The 20,490-nt window shown below is 35.9% G+C and overlaps 1 protein-coding gene across 3 annotated transcripts in view; it reads left to right on the forward strand.

The window, feature by feature from the left end:
* Positions 1-20,490, forward strand: part of Tmhs (Tetraspan membrane protein in hair cell stereocilia) — an 81,518-nt gene that overhangs the window by 50,624 nt on the left and 10,404 nt on the right. For all 3 annotated transcript variants that reach the window (XM_073980461.1, XM_073980460.1, XM_073980462.1), the window contains one exon: positions 10,665-10,836. In XM_073980461.1, the coding sequence (XP_073836562.1) occupies positions 10,665-10,836 (172 nt within the window). The remainder of the gene's footprint in view (positions 1-10,664; positions 10,837-20,490) is intronic.

Here is a 20,490-nt window from a genome sequence, read left to right on the forward strand (position 1 = left end):
GGCACTATATGGCAGCTGATTTTAATACTGAATAATCTTAAACCCATGAGCTACTTTGGAAAATTATACCCGAGGTGGGCACTGGTGGGCATCATGACTAAAACCTTAGGTCAAATTTAAGTATATGATCGAATCGGCATTACAAAATACACTAAGAAAATATGCAGCTAACTAGAATTCCACAACACGCTAAAACACAATTTTTTAATGAAAATGAAGCTATTACCTCCCCCTTCAAAATCCACAGTAATATTTTGCTATACGTATTAGTTTCGCGATGTTTTGATTATATTTACTAGCACTTAAAATATAGGTTGTACTCACAACAAAAAAATATTAGTCAAATGTTCCGACTTTTGAAGCTATTATTATGAAGATCGCGTTCGAATGAAACAAAAATGAATATATTTTTAAAAAGGTCCATGTGATAGCTGTCAGAGTTGCCAGATGTTTCACCAAAATTTTGACATTAATTTTTTTATTTTTGGCCAATGGGTGGAACCACTGTGCATTGGTGTAGTTAAAATTGATTACTTTTGGGGATGGCAGAGAAGACTAGTTTCGTCCAACGCCATCAGTTCTCTTAGTTCTTTGTAATACAAAGAACATCAGTTCTCTTAGTTATTTGTAATACAAAGAACTAAGAGAACTGATGAGTCCAATTGGCATTGGACGAAACTAGTCTTCTCTGCCATCCCCATATGTAATCAATTTTAACTACACCCACTTTAAACTTGTTGTTTTTAAATTTGAAAACAACAACTATGAGATTAAGCTTAACTTACATACAAATAGTAAGTAAAACACACATCTCAAAAAAAAACTGCCAAGGGAAAATTTTTTTCATATGATAGAGTTTTTTCAATTTTTGTTTTCAAAGTAGTTTGTGTGGAACCTTTTTATAATAAAATGGAATGAATGTTATTTTAGGCATTAATAGCCAAAAGTTCGTTCATTCTCACCTCAGGAAATCATTTTTGAGAAAAAAAAAAACAGTAAGGAAAGGATCAAAGTCGGGCGGACCGACTATATGATATCCTACACCACTGTGAATAAGTATAATATATATGGGAGCTAAATCCAAATGTGAACAGATTACGATATAATTTGGCACATATATTTCTAGACCAAACACCGACACACATTCCAAATTTCATCAAAATTAGACATACATACCCCCATTATTATAAGTCTTCTTTTGTTATAGTTTGGATTTACCGAACAGATTTTTAGAGTTCCGGTTAACTTAAAGTTGAAAGTGATGATTGTATTTCAAGGAGGAGCTTCTTGGTATTAACTTTCAATGTAAAAATAATATTTTTAATGTCTCCAAATTAGTTTATTGTGCGTTTTCAAATCCATCAGATAGTAAAAGAACACATATAATAATGGACCGTAGAGTCTTTTGTGCATCAAATACCTTAAATCGGGCGAAAATATATATAGAAGCTATATCCAAATCCGAACCGATTTCGATAAAATTTGGAACTCTTATTTCTAGACCAAATTCCGTCCACATTCCATATTTCGTTGAGATCGGACATATATAACGTCTTTCGTGCATTAAATACCAAAAATCGGCGGAAAAATTATATGGGAGCTATATCCAAATCTGAACCGATTTTGATATAATTTGGCACATTTATCTATAGATGTAATTCCGTAACACATTCCAAATTTCATAAAAATTGAACAGATACAGCGTGTTTAGTGCATCAAATATTTCAAATCGGTCGAAAATATATATGGGAGCTATATCCAAATCTGAACCGATTTCAATATAATTTGGCACATTTATCTATAGACCTAATTCCATCACACATTCCATATTTCATCAAAATTGGACAGATACAGCGTGTTTGGTGCATCAAATACCTCAAATCGGCCGAAAATATATGGGAGCTATATCCAAATCTGAACCGATTTTCACCAAAAGCAATAGCGTTCTTCATTAGGCTAAAAAAATGATCTTCCCCAATTTTCATCCAAATCGAACAATAAATGCGACCTGTACGTTGCGAACGGACGGACGGACGGACGGACCGACATGCATAAATCGACTCAGAAAGTGATTCTATGCATATCCCTAGAAGGAACTATGGGTCCATCTCTTTTCCTTAGGCATGTTACATACAAATGCACTAACATATAATACCCTTACCACAGGGTGGTTTAGGGTATAAAAATGTCAAAAAGTCATAACCCTAATAAACATATTAGACAAACCCGAAACAAATCGGTTGTAAATTGGTCGATTTTTTCTTTAACGTACGAACGTCATTTCAGTTTTATGTAATAATATATAATAACACTGTGCAACATTTTTAAGGTGATCTTGTGCAAACAATTCGAACTGAGGATTTTTTGAAAGTACAGACCCAAACGGCAAGAAACCTTAGTTGGGTTTTGTTGTGTCAGATCCAGCTCGGATTTTATGGCCCCATCTAAACATGGTTAAATATTGAGTTTTTAAAGAAATTCGGGGCTATATCTCTGAAACCAATGGGAATCTTCTTCTGACCTCTGAAGCAAATTTGTAGATAAGGACAAGAATAAAATATTTGGAGAAATAATGAACTCGAAAAAATACATTTATTGCCACAAATTTCAAAATATATACTAAAATTCCACAATTTTTATATATTTCGCACCGTATCTCCAAAACCGTTAATTTTTTCAAAATATTTTCTTTTGAAAAAATATTCCCTGGAATGTAATACACAACTCTTTAGAACATGTCATTGCTGTAAAATGCCTCTATCACGTTGTTTTTAGTATATTTTTCAAAGACCATTTAATAAATAAGTCAATAAAGTGGTGAACTCCGAAATGCGAGAGAAAACTGTTGGTGTGAACTGTGTTTGAAATACGTGTTGTAAAAGATATGATGCAAAATACAGCTGAAACATCATGAAGTGAGCATTTTAGAGGTTCAGAATGTTTTAAAGAATTTTTGAGAGCTTTATTTGGAAGATTTTTGCAAAAGGTTACTTGGTCCAACTCCCAATAGTTTAACCGATACTGACAAGAATTTCAGCAATTATGTAAAATTTTCTATATTTTATAAATTCTGATGCCCTAGATGGAATTTTTCTTATGTGGTTTTTTTCAAAAGATAAGTTCTACTAGTTTAGGGCTACAATATTGCTAAAGACAGCAAGGCCAAATTCCAATTCATTTCTGAGATAAAGGCCTGATAAATGCAAAAAAGTGTAGATTTAGCCCGGTTTAGATGAGTCCATAAAATCCGAACTGGATCTGACAGGACAAAACCCTATCAGTGTTGCCAATGTTTATAATTTAGGTTTCATATTTTTTACGCGTTGTTTAGATTCTGTACATATTTTTAATTTATTTTTTAGAGCTTTATACGGACTCTGATGCAGTATAATTTAGATTTGCTCCCAGATTTTTTTTTTTTATTTTTTTTCCGCGAAAATAAAAACAAATTTTAGAAATTATGGTGCATCTACGGATGGATATCAAATGCTGTTACTGATACATGCATACATTTTCTGAATACAATAAATAAGAAATTTTAACAAAATTTTCTTTATAAGAGAATAAAAACCGCTATAACTTTTGCGCGCATCGGTCAATTTTGGGAACGCGAACAGATTTAAAACCAGAATTTTTTCCTTAACCTCTTTACCAAAAATCGAAGATGTGCTCGCACAAATTTTTTTTTTTAATTTTTTCAAATGGAATTGTAAAGGAAATTTGGTTCTTTCTTATGGTTATCATTTTTCTTAATTTTCTGCAAACATCAAAAATACCACCACAGCATGGAAAATATTATGAAACGCATTATTACTTTTCCCCTACCGCTAAAAAAGTTTTCGCACCGATTGCATACAAGTTTTCCATTGCATTTTTTTCTTTTATATTTTCCATTACATTAATACCTCGATTTACGTTAATGGTTAGTTTTGACGCAAATCGAAATGTAATCAAAACACATGTTTTCACATGTTTTGAATAATTTCTTAAAATAATTCAAAGTCACAAATATTAGTTTTTAATAACGCAAATCGATTCAGCAGTGCAAATCGAAAAAATCTATTATTATACCCTCCACCATAATATGGAGGGTATAATTAAATTTTTTCATTCCGTTTGTAACACATCGAAATATTCATCGGAGACCCTATAAAGTATATATTCTTGATCAGGGTAAAATTCTAAGTGGATATAACCATGTCCGTCTGTTGAAATCAAGATACAGCTCGCAATTTTTAAGGCAGAGCTTTGTAATTTGGTATAGAAATTTCTATTAATCCTAGGATGTTTGGTATTGCAAATGGGCTATATTGGTCCACGTTTTGATATAGTCTCCATAGAAGGGTACCACTCGATTTTCGGTATTTGGAAGGTTTTAGCCTCATTATCACACCGAAATGGCTGAAATTTGGTACTACGTCTTCGTTGGGGGTACACAACTTTTCCCCAGAAATTCATCGGTATAGGTCCACGCCTTCATATAGCCCCCAAACCTCCCAATTTTCGATATTTTCAAAGTTGTGGCCACAATAATCCACTTCCCTTCCTATTTCCGGTATTTTGAAGGTTGTGGCCTCAATAATCCACCGAAATGGCTGAAATTTGGTGTTTGGTCTTCATTTGGGGTATTGATCGTTCCATATGAAATTTGTCGGTATAGGTCTACGCCTTCATATAGCCCCCATAGAACGGTATATCCTGATTTTCGGTATTTTGAAGGTTGTGGCCCCAATAATCCACCGAAATGGCCGAAATTTGGTCCGTATAGGTCCACGCCTTCACATAGCCTCCATAGAACGTACATCCCGATTTTCGGTGTTTTGAAGGTTGTGTGGTCAACCGAATTGGCAGAAATTTTGTATTTAGTCTTTGTTGGAGGTAAAAGCCTTTCTGACTGAAATTCGTCGGTGTAGGTACACGTTTCGATATAGCCCCCCCTAGAACGTTACCTCCCGATTTTCGCAATTCTGAAGGTTGTGACGTCAATATCCCACCGAAAGATTGAAATTTGTTATTTAGTCTTCCATGTGCTTATGAAATCTTCCAGAAGAAAATTATCAGTATAGGTCCGCGGGTTCTTATATCCCCCATAGAAGCGTACCTCTTGATTTCCCGTATTTTGAGGGTTTTAGTCACATTATCTTACCGAAGTATCGGAAGTTTGGTATTTAGTTTTCTTTTTGCGTCTAGAAACTTTCGGCCAGCAATTTGTAGGTACAGGTCGACGTTTTAATATAGCCCCCTTGGAACGGTACCTCCCGAATTTTGGTATATGAAGGTTAGCCACATTGTTGTACCGAACTTGCTGAAATTTCGTATTTAGTCTTCTTTATAAACGAAAGGAAACTAATTGTTCCATTTTACTTCAATACAACTCGTGGTGGAGGGTATAACAAATTCGGACTGGCCGAAAATACTATATTTTTATTTATTTATTTATTTCAAATATTTATTATAATAAAAAATTACAGTAAAATTATATAAAAAATATCACTAGCATCTAAGGCTATCGGCTAGGAAAATACTATATACGTCCAATACATACATTTTGACAAATCGATATATTTTAAACCTTTGTTTTAATATAAATAAAGCATACTTATGTATGTATAAAAATAAATGTTAGTTAATAAAACTAAAATCAAAGGTTTTCTTTATAAAAATGTTCAAATATTAGGCGGTGCGGAAACTTTTTTCGCCAAATCGAACTAAAACAAACTGTCATGGTATTTTTTGGTTATAGCCCTAATGTACATGTAAACGTTTTAACAATCATTAATGTTCATAAGCATGAGTTTAGTGTGATAGCATCAAATCAGAAGTAAAAAAGTATCAGTCGGCTTTACCGAGCTGAAACTTTCACATATAGACAATATCGAATACCAGCCACGCAACCAAAGAGTAGATGTTTGGAATCTGCTTAAACTTTACCAAAGAGATTTCACTCCCCCCAGTGAAGCGACGGAAGAGAAACGTTTCTTCCCTGCAGCCGTCTGTTTTTTAATCTCAGTTTTATAATTGGTCAAATCTGCTTTTAGTTGCGGGTAATTGCTCATCAAATCCTGCACAAAGAAAAAATTTATGTTTGGTGATTAAGTCGACCATTGAGCTCATATTTCATCACAATGCGATGAACGCGATACAAAACAGTATGCTGAACTTAGGTTTGGGTGACCTTTATCTTCGAACATTTTCTGCAACCGAAGTACAACGCCTGTCATTTAGTTAGTATTCACGCTTGATGTATCGCAACAATCATCATACTTGATTCCAGCAGTGTGAACTCATTTAACACATTTTGGAGTTCTTTCGTTTTGAGCACAGCCAACATGGTTGACTAGGTGTATGTTTTGATCCATAGGGCTTTAAATAATAAACGCTCATAAATGTGGTTTCTGTAAATAACACTGAAATAACACAATGAAAAAAGGAAATATGCTATTGGTTAAACTTTAATAGTTAAAATTTATAAATTTTTGTTATCTTAGTCTGTAAGGAATTGTAATTCCATTGACTGAAATGAAATATACGATGAAAAATATAGCGAAAAAATGGAACTTTTGTTGGGGAGGTACTGGAAGGGGTGGAACAATATGACCCATCCTCGAAATTACTTGACTCCAAATTGTCTGAAATATTATTTCGATGAGGCACACTTTTGGTCGTATCAAAGTGTTTTTTGCGTAAAGCTTATAAAAACCAAAACGGAAGATGTTCATCGATTCATTATACCCTACACCACTATGTACTTACTTACTTACTTAGCTGGCCCATTACAGAACATTTGTTCTATAGGCCGAACTAAGAAAAGATCTCCAATTCTCTCTATTTGTTGCTTCGCGCCTTTTCATCTCATCATCCACTTGTTTGCGCCATCTATTCCTTGGCCTGCCAATTCTGCGTGCACCGCCATGTGGCATGTATTCATACGCCTTTTTAGCGGGTTCATCATCGCTCATTCTTATGATATGGCCAAGCCAACGCAATCGCTGCATCTCGATTCGTTTAACAATATTGATGTCGTTGTATAGCAGATACAGCTCGTGGTTCATGCGACGTCGATATTCACCGTCAACGCCGATTGGTCCGTAGATCTTTCGAAGAATTTTTCTCTCAAACACACCAAGCACTGCCATGTCTGCTTGCGCAAGTACCCAGGCTTCGGAGCCATACATCAGCACGGGTAGTATCAGTGTTTTGTAGAGCGTTATTTTTGTTTGACGAGATGTGGCTTTGTTTTTAAACTGCTTACTTAAACCAAAGTAGCATCTGTTGGCCAATACAATTCTTCTTTTTATTTCACAACTGATGTCGTTTGTTGTGTTTACGGAGGTGCCGAGGTAGACGAAGTCTTTTACTACCTCAATATTATAGGAACCAACTTCCACAGTCGGTCCGAGCTCAATGGACGCATTGCGCGTCGACACCATCAACTTGGTCTTTTCACCGTTTACCGCCAGACCCACTTTAGCAGATTCTCCTTCGACCTTCATAAAGGTATCAGTTACTTCTTTTACTGATCGGCCTATGATGTCTATATCATCAGCATAAGCAAGTAACATGTGACTATTGGTGTAGATTGTGCCACTTCTTTTGACGTTTGCCTCTCGTATAACCTTTTCCAGCAGGATGTTAAAGAGATCACATGAAAGGCTGTCTCCTTGTCTGAAACCTCTTTTGGTACCAAACTCTTCGGAGAGGTTCTTTCCTATTTTAACTGAGGACCTCGTGTCAGTTAAAGTCATTTTGCAAAGCCGGATGAGCTTTGCGGGGATACCAAATTCAGACATGGCTTGGAATACCTTTGAACGCAGCGGGCTGTCGAAGGCTGCTTTATAATCGACAAAAAGGTGGTAGGTGTCGATCTGCATCTCTTGGGTCTTCTCCAGGATTTGCCGCAGGGTAAATATCTGGTCAATGGTGGACTTGCCAGGTCTAAAGCCGCATTGGTATGGTCCAATTATTTCGTTGACCATTGGCTTTAGTCGTTCGCACAATATCCCTGACACGATCTTGTAGGCAATAGGGAGTTGACTTATGCCCCTATAGTTAGAGCATACAGTCTTATCTCCCTTCTTGTGGACGGGGCACAGGATACTCAGGTTCCAATCGTCGGGTACTCGTTCTTCCTGCCAGATGGTGCTAACTAGCTGATGAATACACCTTATCAGCGTGTCGCCTCCGGTTTTGAACAGCTCGGCTGGTAAGCCATCGGCTCCTGCTGCCTTATTATTCTTCAGCCGATTTATTGCTGTCTTTACCTCATCTTGGCTGGGCGGTATACATTCAATACCATCTTCTGGGATTGGGACTGTGGTATCTTCGTCGTCTTCGCTGCTATTGGATACCAACAGTTTTGAAAAATGTTCTTTCCATATCCTGAGTACACTATCTGTATCAGTTACCAAATTACCTTGCTGGTCTCTACAGGAGGATGTGCCTGTACCACTATGTGGGGAGGGTATTATAAGTTGGTTTTGGCCAAAAAGTTTGTAACGCATCGAAATAATGGTCGTAGACCCATACTTATATATACCAAAATGAATGTCTCGACGAGCTGAGTCGATCTGGCTATGTGTTTCCGTCCTCTGTCCATCTAAACCTTGTAAACATATTGGTGATGGTCGTATAATATTTAGGGGCCGGAATGGGCAAAAAACTTATTTGGAGAAAAATACAACGTTTTTTCTAAACCGAATATCTCAGCTTCTATAAAGGGTATTGGTTGTTGTAGGTGGTCAAACAACGAAGATATCGCAATAGTCGCAAATAAAATCCAATACTTTAACTTTTAATTATAATGACAAATAACACAGCTTTTGTTGGGGACTTTCCAAAAGCAAAGCCTGGCTATGAAATTAGAAAATCCCAACTTAACAATGATGCAAATGATGCAAAGTAGGTTGGCATATGTAGCCAAATAAAGGAGATATCGCAATAGTCGGTAATACATCCAATTTTTCCGTTTTTTAGAAAATCACGCTACAAGTCGTAATTTTATGGGGGTCCCGGATGGGAAGGACACTACTGATTTTGGTGATGGCCAGATAATATTCAAGGGACGGAATGGGCAAAAAAACGTATTTGGAGAAAATCAACGTTTTTTTCCAAACCGAATATCTTAGTTTCTATAAAGGGCATACCAAAAGGGTATTCCTGACAATGAAAGAAGAAAATATCACATTTACAACGATGTAAAGTAGGTTTTCGTAAAAGGTCAAACAATGGAGATATCGCATTAGTCGCTAATCCAACAAAAGTTTTCATTTTTGAGATTTGAATTATAATGACGAATAGCTCAGCTTTGGCTGGAGACTTTCCAAATGCAAAGTCTGGCTATGAAAGTAGAAAATCACACCTTTACAACTATGCAAGGTAGGTTCGAGTATGGGGTCAAACAATGGAGATATCGTAATAGTCGGTTATGCATCTCATTTTTCCATTTTTTTGTAATCACGCTACAGGTCGCAATTTTGATCGTATCGTCACGAAATGTTAGGAGTTGATGCGAATGCCACAGAGGAAGAAGTCCGTTGGTCGGATAATATTCATGGGTCGGAATAGGCATAAGTTTTTAGAGAGAATTTAACGTTTTATTCTTATGCGGATATATTAGCTTCTACTAGGAGTATTCCAACGGCTATCAATGGAAGAAGAAAATATAACCTTTACATTAATGCAAAATAGGTAGGTGATCCAATCCAATTTTTTCCATTTCTTGTAATCTGTAGCGTGATTACAAAAAAGGAAAAATTGGTCGCAATTTGATCGGGGCTAATGAGGGTTCGAGAGAGGAATGAACATATTGAGTTTGGTGGTAGTCAGATTATTTTCCCTAAAAGAAATGTTTACCAGTGAAAATCTTATGCACATGGGAGGTAGTGGTGTAGGGTATCACATAGTCGGCCCTGCCCCGATTATAGCCTTTGTTCACTTGTTTTATTTATAGGTTATGCGGCTTTTCGTGAAAGGTATAAGGCATGACACGTTTTTCCGTTTTAGATTTAAATTTTCTCACAAAAATATAATTTCAAAGTGGTTTGTGTGAGACCTTTTTCAATATTTAAATGAAATAAACGTTACTTTAGTCATTAATAAGCACAAGTTCATTCATTCATGCTACAGGAAAAATAGTCAAAAAGTGATCACACTAATAGACATACAACTATGTGATTGAAATTAAAAATTATTCACATTTTCAATAATTGTGAAATATAAATAGTAAACCAGTTGGAACGTGTTCTTTTGATTTTAATTTAGCGAACTTTTATTTCGCGATATAAATATGATGGATGATTCATTAGCAGTTATACAAATGATTATAATAAACGGCAAAGCTTCCATTATGAAATTGAAAACTTCCAGAATACTAAAAAATATTAAAAAAACATTAAATACCTTTCATTCATATCTTGTTAAAAAATAAAAGAAAAATTTGAACGAAATACGTTTAAGGAATATTTTTGTGAGCAACTTGACCTAAAATATTTAGTGTCATTGCCAGCAGACTCTCAGTTTGAAGTAAATTAAACTACTTAAAGGTTACAAACATTTGTCCATTGACACCTTTTCATTGTTGCTTTATTGTTTTCGTAGTTCACAATTTAATTTATTTTCTCCAAGTCTTAATGTCTTTCTTCTTCTTTTTCTCTTTCTCATTCTAGTTTAATTGGAATAGTGGAGCAATACCAAAAATGGGCACAAAGATCGAATATGTGGACACAACACATCTCTATGCGACAAAATATATCCGGAACTCAAAAGCCATAGCTGTACTGTGGGCCATATTTACGATATGCTATGCCATCATTGGCATTGTGGCATTTGTAACACCAGGTAAAAGTGATTAAAACACCATCGATATAATCTGTTTATTTTCTTTTTTTGTTTTTTCTTAGCGATTTTCTTTTTCAAATAAAAATTAAAAAAAGATATTTCAAATGTTTCAATACTTTGTTGCAAATAATAATAAATATCGATGTGTGTTTTGTGTGAATTATGAGAATGATTAGAGTATCTGGAAAGTGTCACGTTTAACAGTTTTGTGCATTGTTTGGTGTAGTGATCGTCTGGGTATCTGAGAGATTTTTACTGTTGTTATTGTTGTTGATTGCGGAAACCCAAATTCGAAATATCAACGCAAACTTATATAACGTTATGTGAAAAATTGATAAATGACTGACAAATCCAAAGACAAGGAAATAATTTGTCATTAATTTTCTACATTTGGGTCTGTATCAATTTTTGTCGCGAAAGTTTATGGTTTATCTGGGTCACGCTCATTCTTCGCTGTGGGTGATATTCGATTATGTCAGATATAATGGAAGTTAATGATAAACTAAAGATGTTACACAGTTTTTGTCCATACAGTCATTTCTTGAAATGTTTTATAGATATAGGGTTAATCTGTTCTTTGTCGCCCAACCAAAAGTAATAGCCTTCAACAAATGGTAAAATGGTTCAGAAATCGATTTTCCTGGCTAAAACACAATTTTTTGTCGTCACCGATTGTTATATTCTATATGGGATTCAATAGTAAACATATTGAAACTACTTACTTACTTAGATGGCTTTTATACTAAACAGAACGTCTTGTTACAAAAGCATAAGACTATATTTACAAACGCACCGATCTGCTGATTTACTTCTCCAATCTTGGATGCCATATTTTGTGATATGATCTCTAACTTGGCCTTGCCAACGGAGTTTTGACCATCCCTTGGGGCTACTACTATCGAGTGGCTCATATTCATATGCCTTTCTGGCTGGGCCATCTTTTTCCCATGGCCCAGCCAACGCAATAGTTGTAGCTCGATACGTTTTACTATATCGATGTCGCTCAGCTGGTACAGCTCGTGTTTCAGACGACGCCGGCATATTGGTCCATAAATCTTTCGAAATTTTTTTCTCAAACACACCAAGTTCTGCCTCATCTGTTTTCGCAAGTGCCCATTACGGTTATGACTTTTTGAAATTTTTTCTCAAAAATTATTTTCTTTTGCCTATTAATGCCTAAAATAGCACTAATTCAACTTTATTATAAAAAAAGGTTCCGCACAAACCAATTTGAAAAAATATTTTTTTTTGAAAAAGTTCTATGAAATGAAAATTTTTTTTCTCAAAAAATTATTTCCTTTTGAACGAATGGATGGTCTTTTACCTAATGACTAAAATAATTTTTATTCCACTTAAATTTTAAAAAAGGTCCCGCACAAACCACTATTAATTTGTAGGATATATGAAAAAAGTTATATATAATATAAAATGATATATATGGTATAATACACTGATAAAATTAGTGAGAAACAAACGGTTATATCATTTTAGTTATGTCGTGTGCCCCTATATCTTGATTTCAGTTAAATATCTGCTTACAGCGGTGGTGATCAAAAATGTTTGTGGGGTATTCTCTCAGAGCGAGTCTTTCCTTTGCTAAACGACAGATGAGAATATTGTTGTTGCAGTCACGTTAACGTTATGGATGATCTTGGCTGGCTTACAGTGACTTTAAAACAGTGTTAATCACCACTGGGCTCGCGATCCGTGTCTGTGTGAACACACACAATCTAAATCAGCATCCGGCACGTGCCCTTGATGAGAATAACAACAGAACAACCACCACTCAGTCTTCTTTCAGAAGTCAATGAAGAAGGTTCTGCTGTCGCTTGTTTCAATGATTTTTAATTTTAGCAATGTATTAATCATAGATGGGCTTTCTCGCACGCCAGCGTTGCTGTGGTTTGTTTCTCTTTTTCGTTTTAACAACATAAATAAACATTTATGGGTTGTTTTGTTATTGTATTTTTAATAAAATTTGTTTTTGTAAACTTTAAGATGCCGCCCATTTCTTAAAAATATTTAAAAAGTAAAAAATTCTATCAAAAACGCTGTTTTAATTTTTCCCTTAAAACATATTTAAGAGTATTTTTGACCATCTATGGTATTAACGCACACGCTGTTTGTGGAGAGGGCGAGAGAGAGCAATTGAGATTGTGTGTGTTCACACCAGAGTGAGACAGAGAAAATTTTTGGGTCTCTCTTGTGCTCTCAATGAGCGTAAATTTGTTGTTGTTCACAACGTGTTAGCATCTACACAGGCTGTGAGCGATAACAAATTTACGCTCACTTAGAGCACATGGGCTCTCTTGTGAGTCACAATGCCTGCCTTTGGTTCACACAGACACGGCTCGCGAGCCTTGTGGTGATTAACACTGCTCTAGATAAACATCGTGTGCGTTAATCACTGTTGGGTAGAAATGCTCGACCTCATACACAAAAGTGTAAAAAATACATGATTCTCTCGCAATTTGCCCTCCATTGGCGTTAATTCATTGCTAAAACAAAGAAGATCGGTGGTGAGAGTATCGTTGAAACTCGCCACAATTAAGATCAGCATCGGGCAAAAAGGGGCACACGTGCCCTTGATGATAATAACAAGAGAGCAACCACCATTCTGTCTTCATTCAGAAGTCAATGGAGAAGGTTTTGCTGTCGCTTGTTTCAATGATTTTTAATTTTAGCAATGTATTAACGCACACGCTGTTTGTGGAGAGAGTGAGAGAGAGAGGGAGAGTCGTATGCGTGAGACAGCAAAAAATGCGTTTGTATTAGTGCCGATACGTGATTTAAATCAGAACTTCGGAATGAAAACTTAATGGTGGTTGCTCTCTTGTTATTCTCATCAAGGGCACGTGTGCCCCTTTTTGCCGGATGCTGATCTAAATTGTGGCGAGTTTCAACGATACTCTCACCACCGATCTTCTTTGTTTTAGCAATGAATTAACGCACACGATATTTATCTAGAACAGTGTTAATTACCACTGGGCTCGCGAGCCGTGTCTGTGTGAACACACACAATCTCAATTGTGGTGAGTTTTAACGTTACTCTCACCACCAATCATCTTCTTTGTTTTAGCAATGAATTAACGCACACGATGTTTATCTAGAGAGGGATAGATAATCTCGTGTGTGTGCCCAACACAAACGGAGCGGTTGCATTTGTACCCTGTGGGGACGAAAATTCCAATTGTCGCAATTTAAGTAGTCCAGAACTAGTTCTAATCAGTACTAGTACAAATATTGGTCCCTAAGTAATGCGAAGGGAACCAATTGTCACCTTTTTATCCCCAAGTAAACGAGGAGGCGTCAGTTGCGACTTGATTAACTTAACTTAAACGACGAGTTGTATAAATAATTCACATTTACATTTTCTTCATAACTTTAATATAAATGAAGCATCCAATAACAGAAACTAGTGTTGATGGGCTGAATATCTTCGTACATATTATTCTGGTATAAAAAAGGAATACGAAGGAAATATGCAAATCGCCCCCTTCTTCTCTCTACCCGCTAGCAATTCCAATTGTCGCAATTTAAATAGTCCTAAACTAGAGGTAAGTGGTACTAGTTCACAATTGACCCATAAGTTATGCGAAGGGAACCAATTGACACCTATATATCCCCAAGTAAACGACGAAGCGTCAGTTATGTGATTATTTCCCACCACTTTTTTTATAAATAAACTGGTATACGACTGTAAACCTGGAACTAGTACTATACCACCTACAGGTAATGCATAGAGTGTCAATTGGTTACCTCCTATGACATCCCCATGTTAAAGTTTACAGTTGATTGCACTGTGAGGGGTCAGAAGTGGAACTAGTTACTGTAACGCTGAGAATCGACGAGTTTCCGATGCCGAACTAGCCCATCGCCCAAGCGGGTAGTTTTTGGTGAACACTGATCTAGAGCAATGTCGTGCTTTGATATTGTTAAAGTTACGAAGTTTTTCGGCAATTCACACACACACGACCCGAACGCAACGAAAGAGCACACAAATGTTTTGATTTGTTTTTGTTTTGCAGCATGCGTGCATACAACGTTACTAACACACTGTCAAAAGTAGCAAATATTGAGAATTTTGTTGCTCTCTTCTTGGTCGGCTGTGATCTAGAGAGGGATAGATAAACATCGTGTGCGTTAATTCATTGCTAAAACAAAGAAGAAGATCGGTGGTGAGAGTATCGTTGAAACTTGCCACAATTTAGATTGTGTGTGTTTACACAGACACGGCTCGCGAGCCTAGTAGTCCAAAAATGTTCGGAAAAATTGTGCGCACGATAACTATTGATGGGAGTGACCGATTTGGTCCATACTTTACAAATCCTAATACATCTACCAGATATAGATCAGGTTATAATATGGACTGTATTTGTCCACTTCTTCGGGTACCTCCGACACAAAATTTCGAAAAAGTTCACTTTAACACTTGCTCTCGAATCACTTTGGTTTTTGTTGAAACAACTTGCACTTGCTGCCGCAAGTACGATGGTAAAAGTTTTCTTCAGGTGCAAGTCCATACTTCTTGAGAAAACAGTCCGAAAGGTGTAAAAACCCCTATGGCACCATATGTAGTGGCTGGAGAGCTCGAACCGAATACTGCGTTCGTCCACACTTTGGATATCGTAAAATTTCTTTAAATATTAAATGAAATTCGAAGGTGGTGCTTATAGGTCCACTCCTTCCGGTACCTCCCTCACAAAAGTTGGAAAATATTCACTAAAACCGATTTGGTCCAAACTTAATTTATGTTCAAATGTTCAACATTTTTGTGTGGTTTATGGTCTGTTCGAGGATCCTTTGGAAATTTTTACCGGAGATTTTCCTAGTGGCCCTGTGTACAAAAGCCATATCTATAGATATCCCCCTCAAATTTTTGAGCTTTAATCCAATCCATATTTTTGTCGGTTCATAAGCACAACATTTTGAAGACCCCACAATAAAAACATAAGTTTTTTGGGAAAAAAGTGTTTCAATCCACACAGGCTGAGGGTATATCTCTGTCGGCAAAGCCCGACTGATACTTTTTGACCTGATTATCGAATCACTTTATACTTAAAAATTTATGTAATCTTGGATAAAAACTCATCAAAATATCATACAGGGATATGAGGTTGCAAAAAAGTCATAACCCTAGTATGCATTCTTCCAGTCTTGCACAGTTCGGAGGCCAGCCCATAAGCTCCTGCTGCTTTATGGTTTGTCAGCCGATTAACTGTTGTCATGACCTCGATTTGCCTAGGTGGTAGACATTCAACGTCGTCGTTTGCGTTTGGTTCTAGTGTATCTTCATCGCTGCCCATATTCGATACTAATAGCTTCATGAAATGCTCCTTCCAGATCCTCAGTACGTTTTCTGTATCAGTTACCAGATTTGCTTCATAATTTTTGCAGGACAACGTGCCTGCACCATACCCTTCAGTCTGGGGTTTTACACTCTGGTAAAATGTTCGGACTTCATTTTGACTCCTGAACATCTCTTTCATTTTTCTTCTGAAAATATGCGTACCTTTGCTGCTACAAGGAAATGGTCCGAATCGATATTTGCTCTTCGAATCGATCACACATGTAACTCACAGGACAAGTGTCTTCCGTCCATCACAACATGATCAATCTGGTTTGTTGTTTTCCCATCAGGGGATATCCACGAGACCTTGTGTATTTTGAGACCATGTTTTTTGCCGCTGCAAAATCGATCAGTCTCATTCCGTTGTCGAATGTTACCTCATGAAGGCTGAACTTACCGACCGTGGGACCAAATATATTTTCACTCCCAATTTTAGCATTAAAATCTCCTAGAACCATCTTAATGTCATGGCCAGGACAGCGGTGATATGCTCTCTCTAAGTGCTCGTAGAATATATATTTGGTCTGTTCATCTTAAAAAAATTTGCTTTTTACGGGTTGTGGCAATTCTATCATCAACCAGAGTGAAGCTGGAGACGAGATTTTTCAGCCTCCGATTTACCATAAATCCAACACCTAGCTCATGTTTCGTTTCATGGCAGCTATAATACAGGGCGTAATCGTTTTCGATTTTTACGTCTGCCCGGTTCCATCGCACTTTTTGTAGGGCGATATTGTTAGCTTTGTACTTACCAAGTACATCCGCCAGTGTCCAAACTGCATCTGCTCTGTACAGTGTCCTTACATTCCAGGTACAGATTCGCAGATCACGGTCCTTAGGCGGTGTTTTGACGGGGTGAGTTACTAGCCCAACGCCCAACCCAAGTTGTTAACGTTCTTATGGGTGAACGTGCGGTATATGTTAGCTCTCTACCCTTAACGGCAGTTAAAGGCACCTTCCCAGGTGAAGCCACGGGAGGTCAGTGTCCACTTGAGATGAAAGAGGGACCATGATAAACCCAGGTCTTTGCCATCTTAAAGCCGGTCAGGATTGTTGCTTGGTATTATTCATTCCCTACGACATGCACATATTGAAACTAACAAAAACCAACCCAGCAAACCAATCGTACCGACTTCGTAACGAAATCGGAACAAAATGTCGGACGTATCGTCCGAAATCGTAAAGATATCTTAACGAAAGTTGTATGAAGTGGTTGACATAATTTCGGAACAAAATGTCGCAGCGACATCGGATCGATTTCGGTCCGATTTCGTAACGAAATCTGAAGAAAATCCTTAAGAAATTCGGAAAGGAAATTTCAATCCGACATTCGTTCCGAAATCTGAACGAAATCGGTACAAAGTCTGAACTATTTCCTCTCCGAAAAATTGTTTAGAAATCGGAACGAAATCTGAACGACTTTGCTTCCGAAATTGTTCAGACGTGTCGGACATCAGACATTTGGTTTGCTGGGAACATATTAGTTCAAAATATTAGAATGAGCCAATAAAAAAATGTTCGATTTTGTAAAATTTGTAAGTGACCCCTTAAACAAATTTAAAATTTTTTGAACAACATTTAAAATTTTTTACAATTTTTTTTTTAAGTTTTTGTATTTTTATGTTTATTTTATTTGTGTTTGACCTTGAATTCCTCTGCAACTACTAGACCGAACTTTATCGTTTTTCATGAGAAAGATTTTTTTTATCTATCGAAAAAAAGTACAGAGTTTTGAGCAGAAAAAAAGATCCTGAATCACTGTGCGCTGAATCCCTCGGCGATGAAAGGTAGGTCCCATATGATTGAGCGGATATGAATCCGCATGCACTCAATGATATGATAGAAGTCTCCCTTGTCCCTTCGGAGATGTTGTGGGAAAATATGTATGTACACGCAGAAAAATATATGTTAGAAATATGTTTGGATTCAAACAAATATTTGTTTGGGACTGATTGCAAACAAATATATGTTTGGATCCAAACATAATTTGTTTGTGTTCAAACAAATATATGTTTGCAACATTTTGTAACATATCTCAATTTAATATGTTTGGGTACCAACATATTTTTTATGTTAGAACATATTGTTCATGGGTGGAGAGGATTTTTGTCAAAGAGAGTAACAACAGGGCTCTCGCACCTGCGGAATGCTGGTTTATAATAAAGAGCTGTGTGCATGGTGTAATGCGTAAAGTGTGTTATGTATTTCCTTGGAATTTTGTATGTACCTATGTGTCTTTGTTGCTTTGCTTTTTTTCTATGCCCTTCAATAAAAAACACCACCATTTATAAATGTGTTTACATGCTAGAGCAAGTGAGCATATATTTCAATGTGATTCACATTGAGATTTACGCTCCCTTGCTCTCAGAAAGCGCCCACTGGTGCATATGTTTGTTTTTTTTGTGGCTTTTCGGTTTGTATTTGTTTGCTACCAAACATATAATTTGTTTGCACCCAAACATATATTTGTTTGCAGGACCCAAACATATATGTTTGCTGCAAAATATGTTTGGGACATATGTTAGAGAGGCCATTTTTTTCTGTGTGTAAGCTCATATTTTTATGTATCCTAAGTACTTTTTTATACCCTCCACCATACTATGGAAGGTATATTAAGTCTGTCATTCCGTTTGTAACTCCTCGAAATAATTATTTGAACCATATAAAGTATATTCTTGATCAGCGTGCAATTCTACATCGTCTGTGCATAATGTTTTGGTGAAATCTATGACGCTTGACGCGTCGAGGTTTAAAGTAATTTTGAAGGCATTAGTGCCATTCGACCACCAAATTGGTTGTAATTTTGGGCTTCCAGAGGCTAAAAACGTTTCCACCAAAAAATTGTTTACATAGGTCCACGGCTATACCAAACCTCATATAACGCCCCAAATAAATTACGCGCCATTTTAAGAAATGTTGAAGGTATTAGTCGCCTTGACCACCTAATTGGTTGTAATTTGGTATTTTGTGTTCCAGAGGCCAAACACATTTCTACGAAAAATTGTTTATATATGGGGATTCTGAGTGAAATCGGACACTTTTTCAAGATGAGGTTTTTGATTTCCTTTATTTTTTGCTGTGGTGATGCTGCTTATTAGCAAAACATTTAAGTATATTTTCAGATTTTTTTTGACTAACGGTTTCAGAGATATCGCGCCTTGAAAAAGTCAAATTCTGTAAGAACTACATGCAAAGAAATATTCATAACTTCTTAAACGTTGGTCCAATTTGAAAAAATCTTTTTTTGTATGTTTTGTTGTTTTATCAGCTATTAAATAAAAAATACCAAAAAAAATGTGCACAGTGGGCTTGGATGCTATTTTCGCGATTTAATATTTAAAATCAATGGGATTCGGACGATTACTATTTTTTCTGAATTTTTTAAAATTTGTCAATTCAATTTTTCCTTTATACTTTGTCCAAAATTTATTATTTTATTAAAAAAATTAAAAGTTTCATTTATAAATGTTTTGATTTTATATTTATGAATTTATCTCAAGCATCTTAAAAACTGCGTAATTTTTCGCTTTTGAAAATGCATCAGCGAAAATTCCATTAAAGCCCACTGTGCATTTTTTTCTATTTTTTATGATAAATATATAATATATAATGATAAATATGTAATTTTAGCTTCAAAAATAAAGGAAATACAAATTTTGGACAAAGGTATTAAGGAAAAATTGTATTGACAAATTTTAAAAAATACTGAAAAAATAGTAATTGTCCGAATCCCATTACCACATAGGACTTAAAATTTTTGTAATTGAACGTAGTTTAATACAAAAAAATTTAAAGAAAATCGAAGGGGTCGAACATTTTTAAAAATTGATTTTAAATATTAAATCGCGAAAATAGCATCCAAGCCCACTGTGCACATTTTTTTGGTATTTTTTATTTAATAGCTGATAAAACAACAAAACATACAAAAAAAAGATTTTTTTCAAATTGGACCAACGTTTAAGAAGTTATGAATATTTCTTTGCATGTAGTTTTTACAGAATTTGACTTTTTCAAGGCGCGATACCTCTGGAACCGTTAGTCAAAAAAAAAATCTGAAAATATACTTAAATGTTTTGCTAATAAGCAGCATCACCACAGCAAAAAATAAAGGAAATCAAAAACCTCATCTTGAAAAAGTGTCCGATTTCACTCAGAAATCCCCATATGTAAATGAAACTGACCCAATTTTCTTTTTTAAACTCCTACCCCTAATTTTTTTCATTTAATCCAAAAAACTTTATGGCTATCGGTAATCCTACAAATCCTACAAAAACTTCCCAAAATTCACTCATTTCGATTATCGT

The sequence above is a fragment of the Musca autumnalis genome, unplaced genomic scaffold (assembly GCF_047663935.1).
Source record: "Musca autumnalis isolate F117 unplaced genomic scaffold, ASM4766393v1 scaffold_4, whole genome shotgun sequence".
Taxonomy (NCBI): domain Eukaryota; kingdom Metazoa; phylum Arthropoda; class Insecta; order Diptera; family Muscidae; genus Musca; species Musca autumnalis.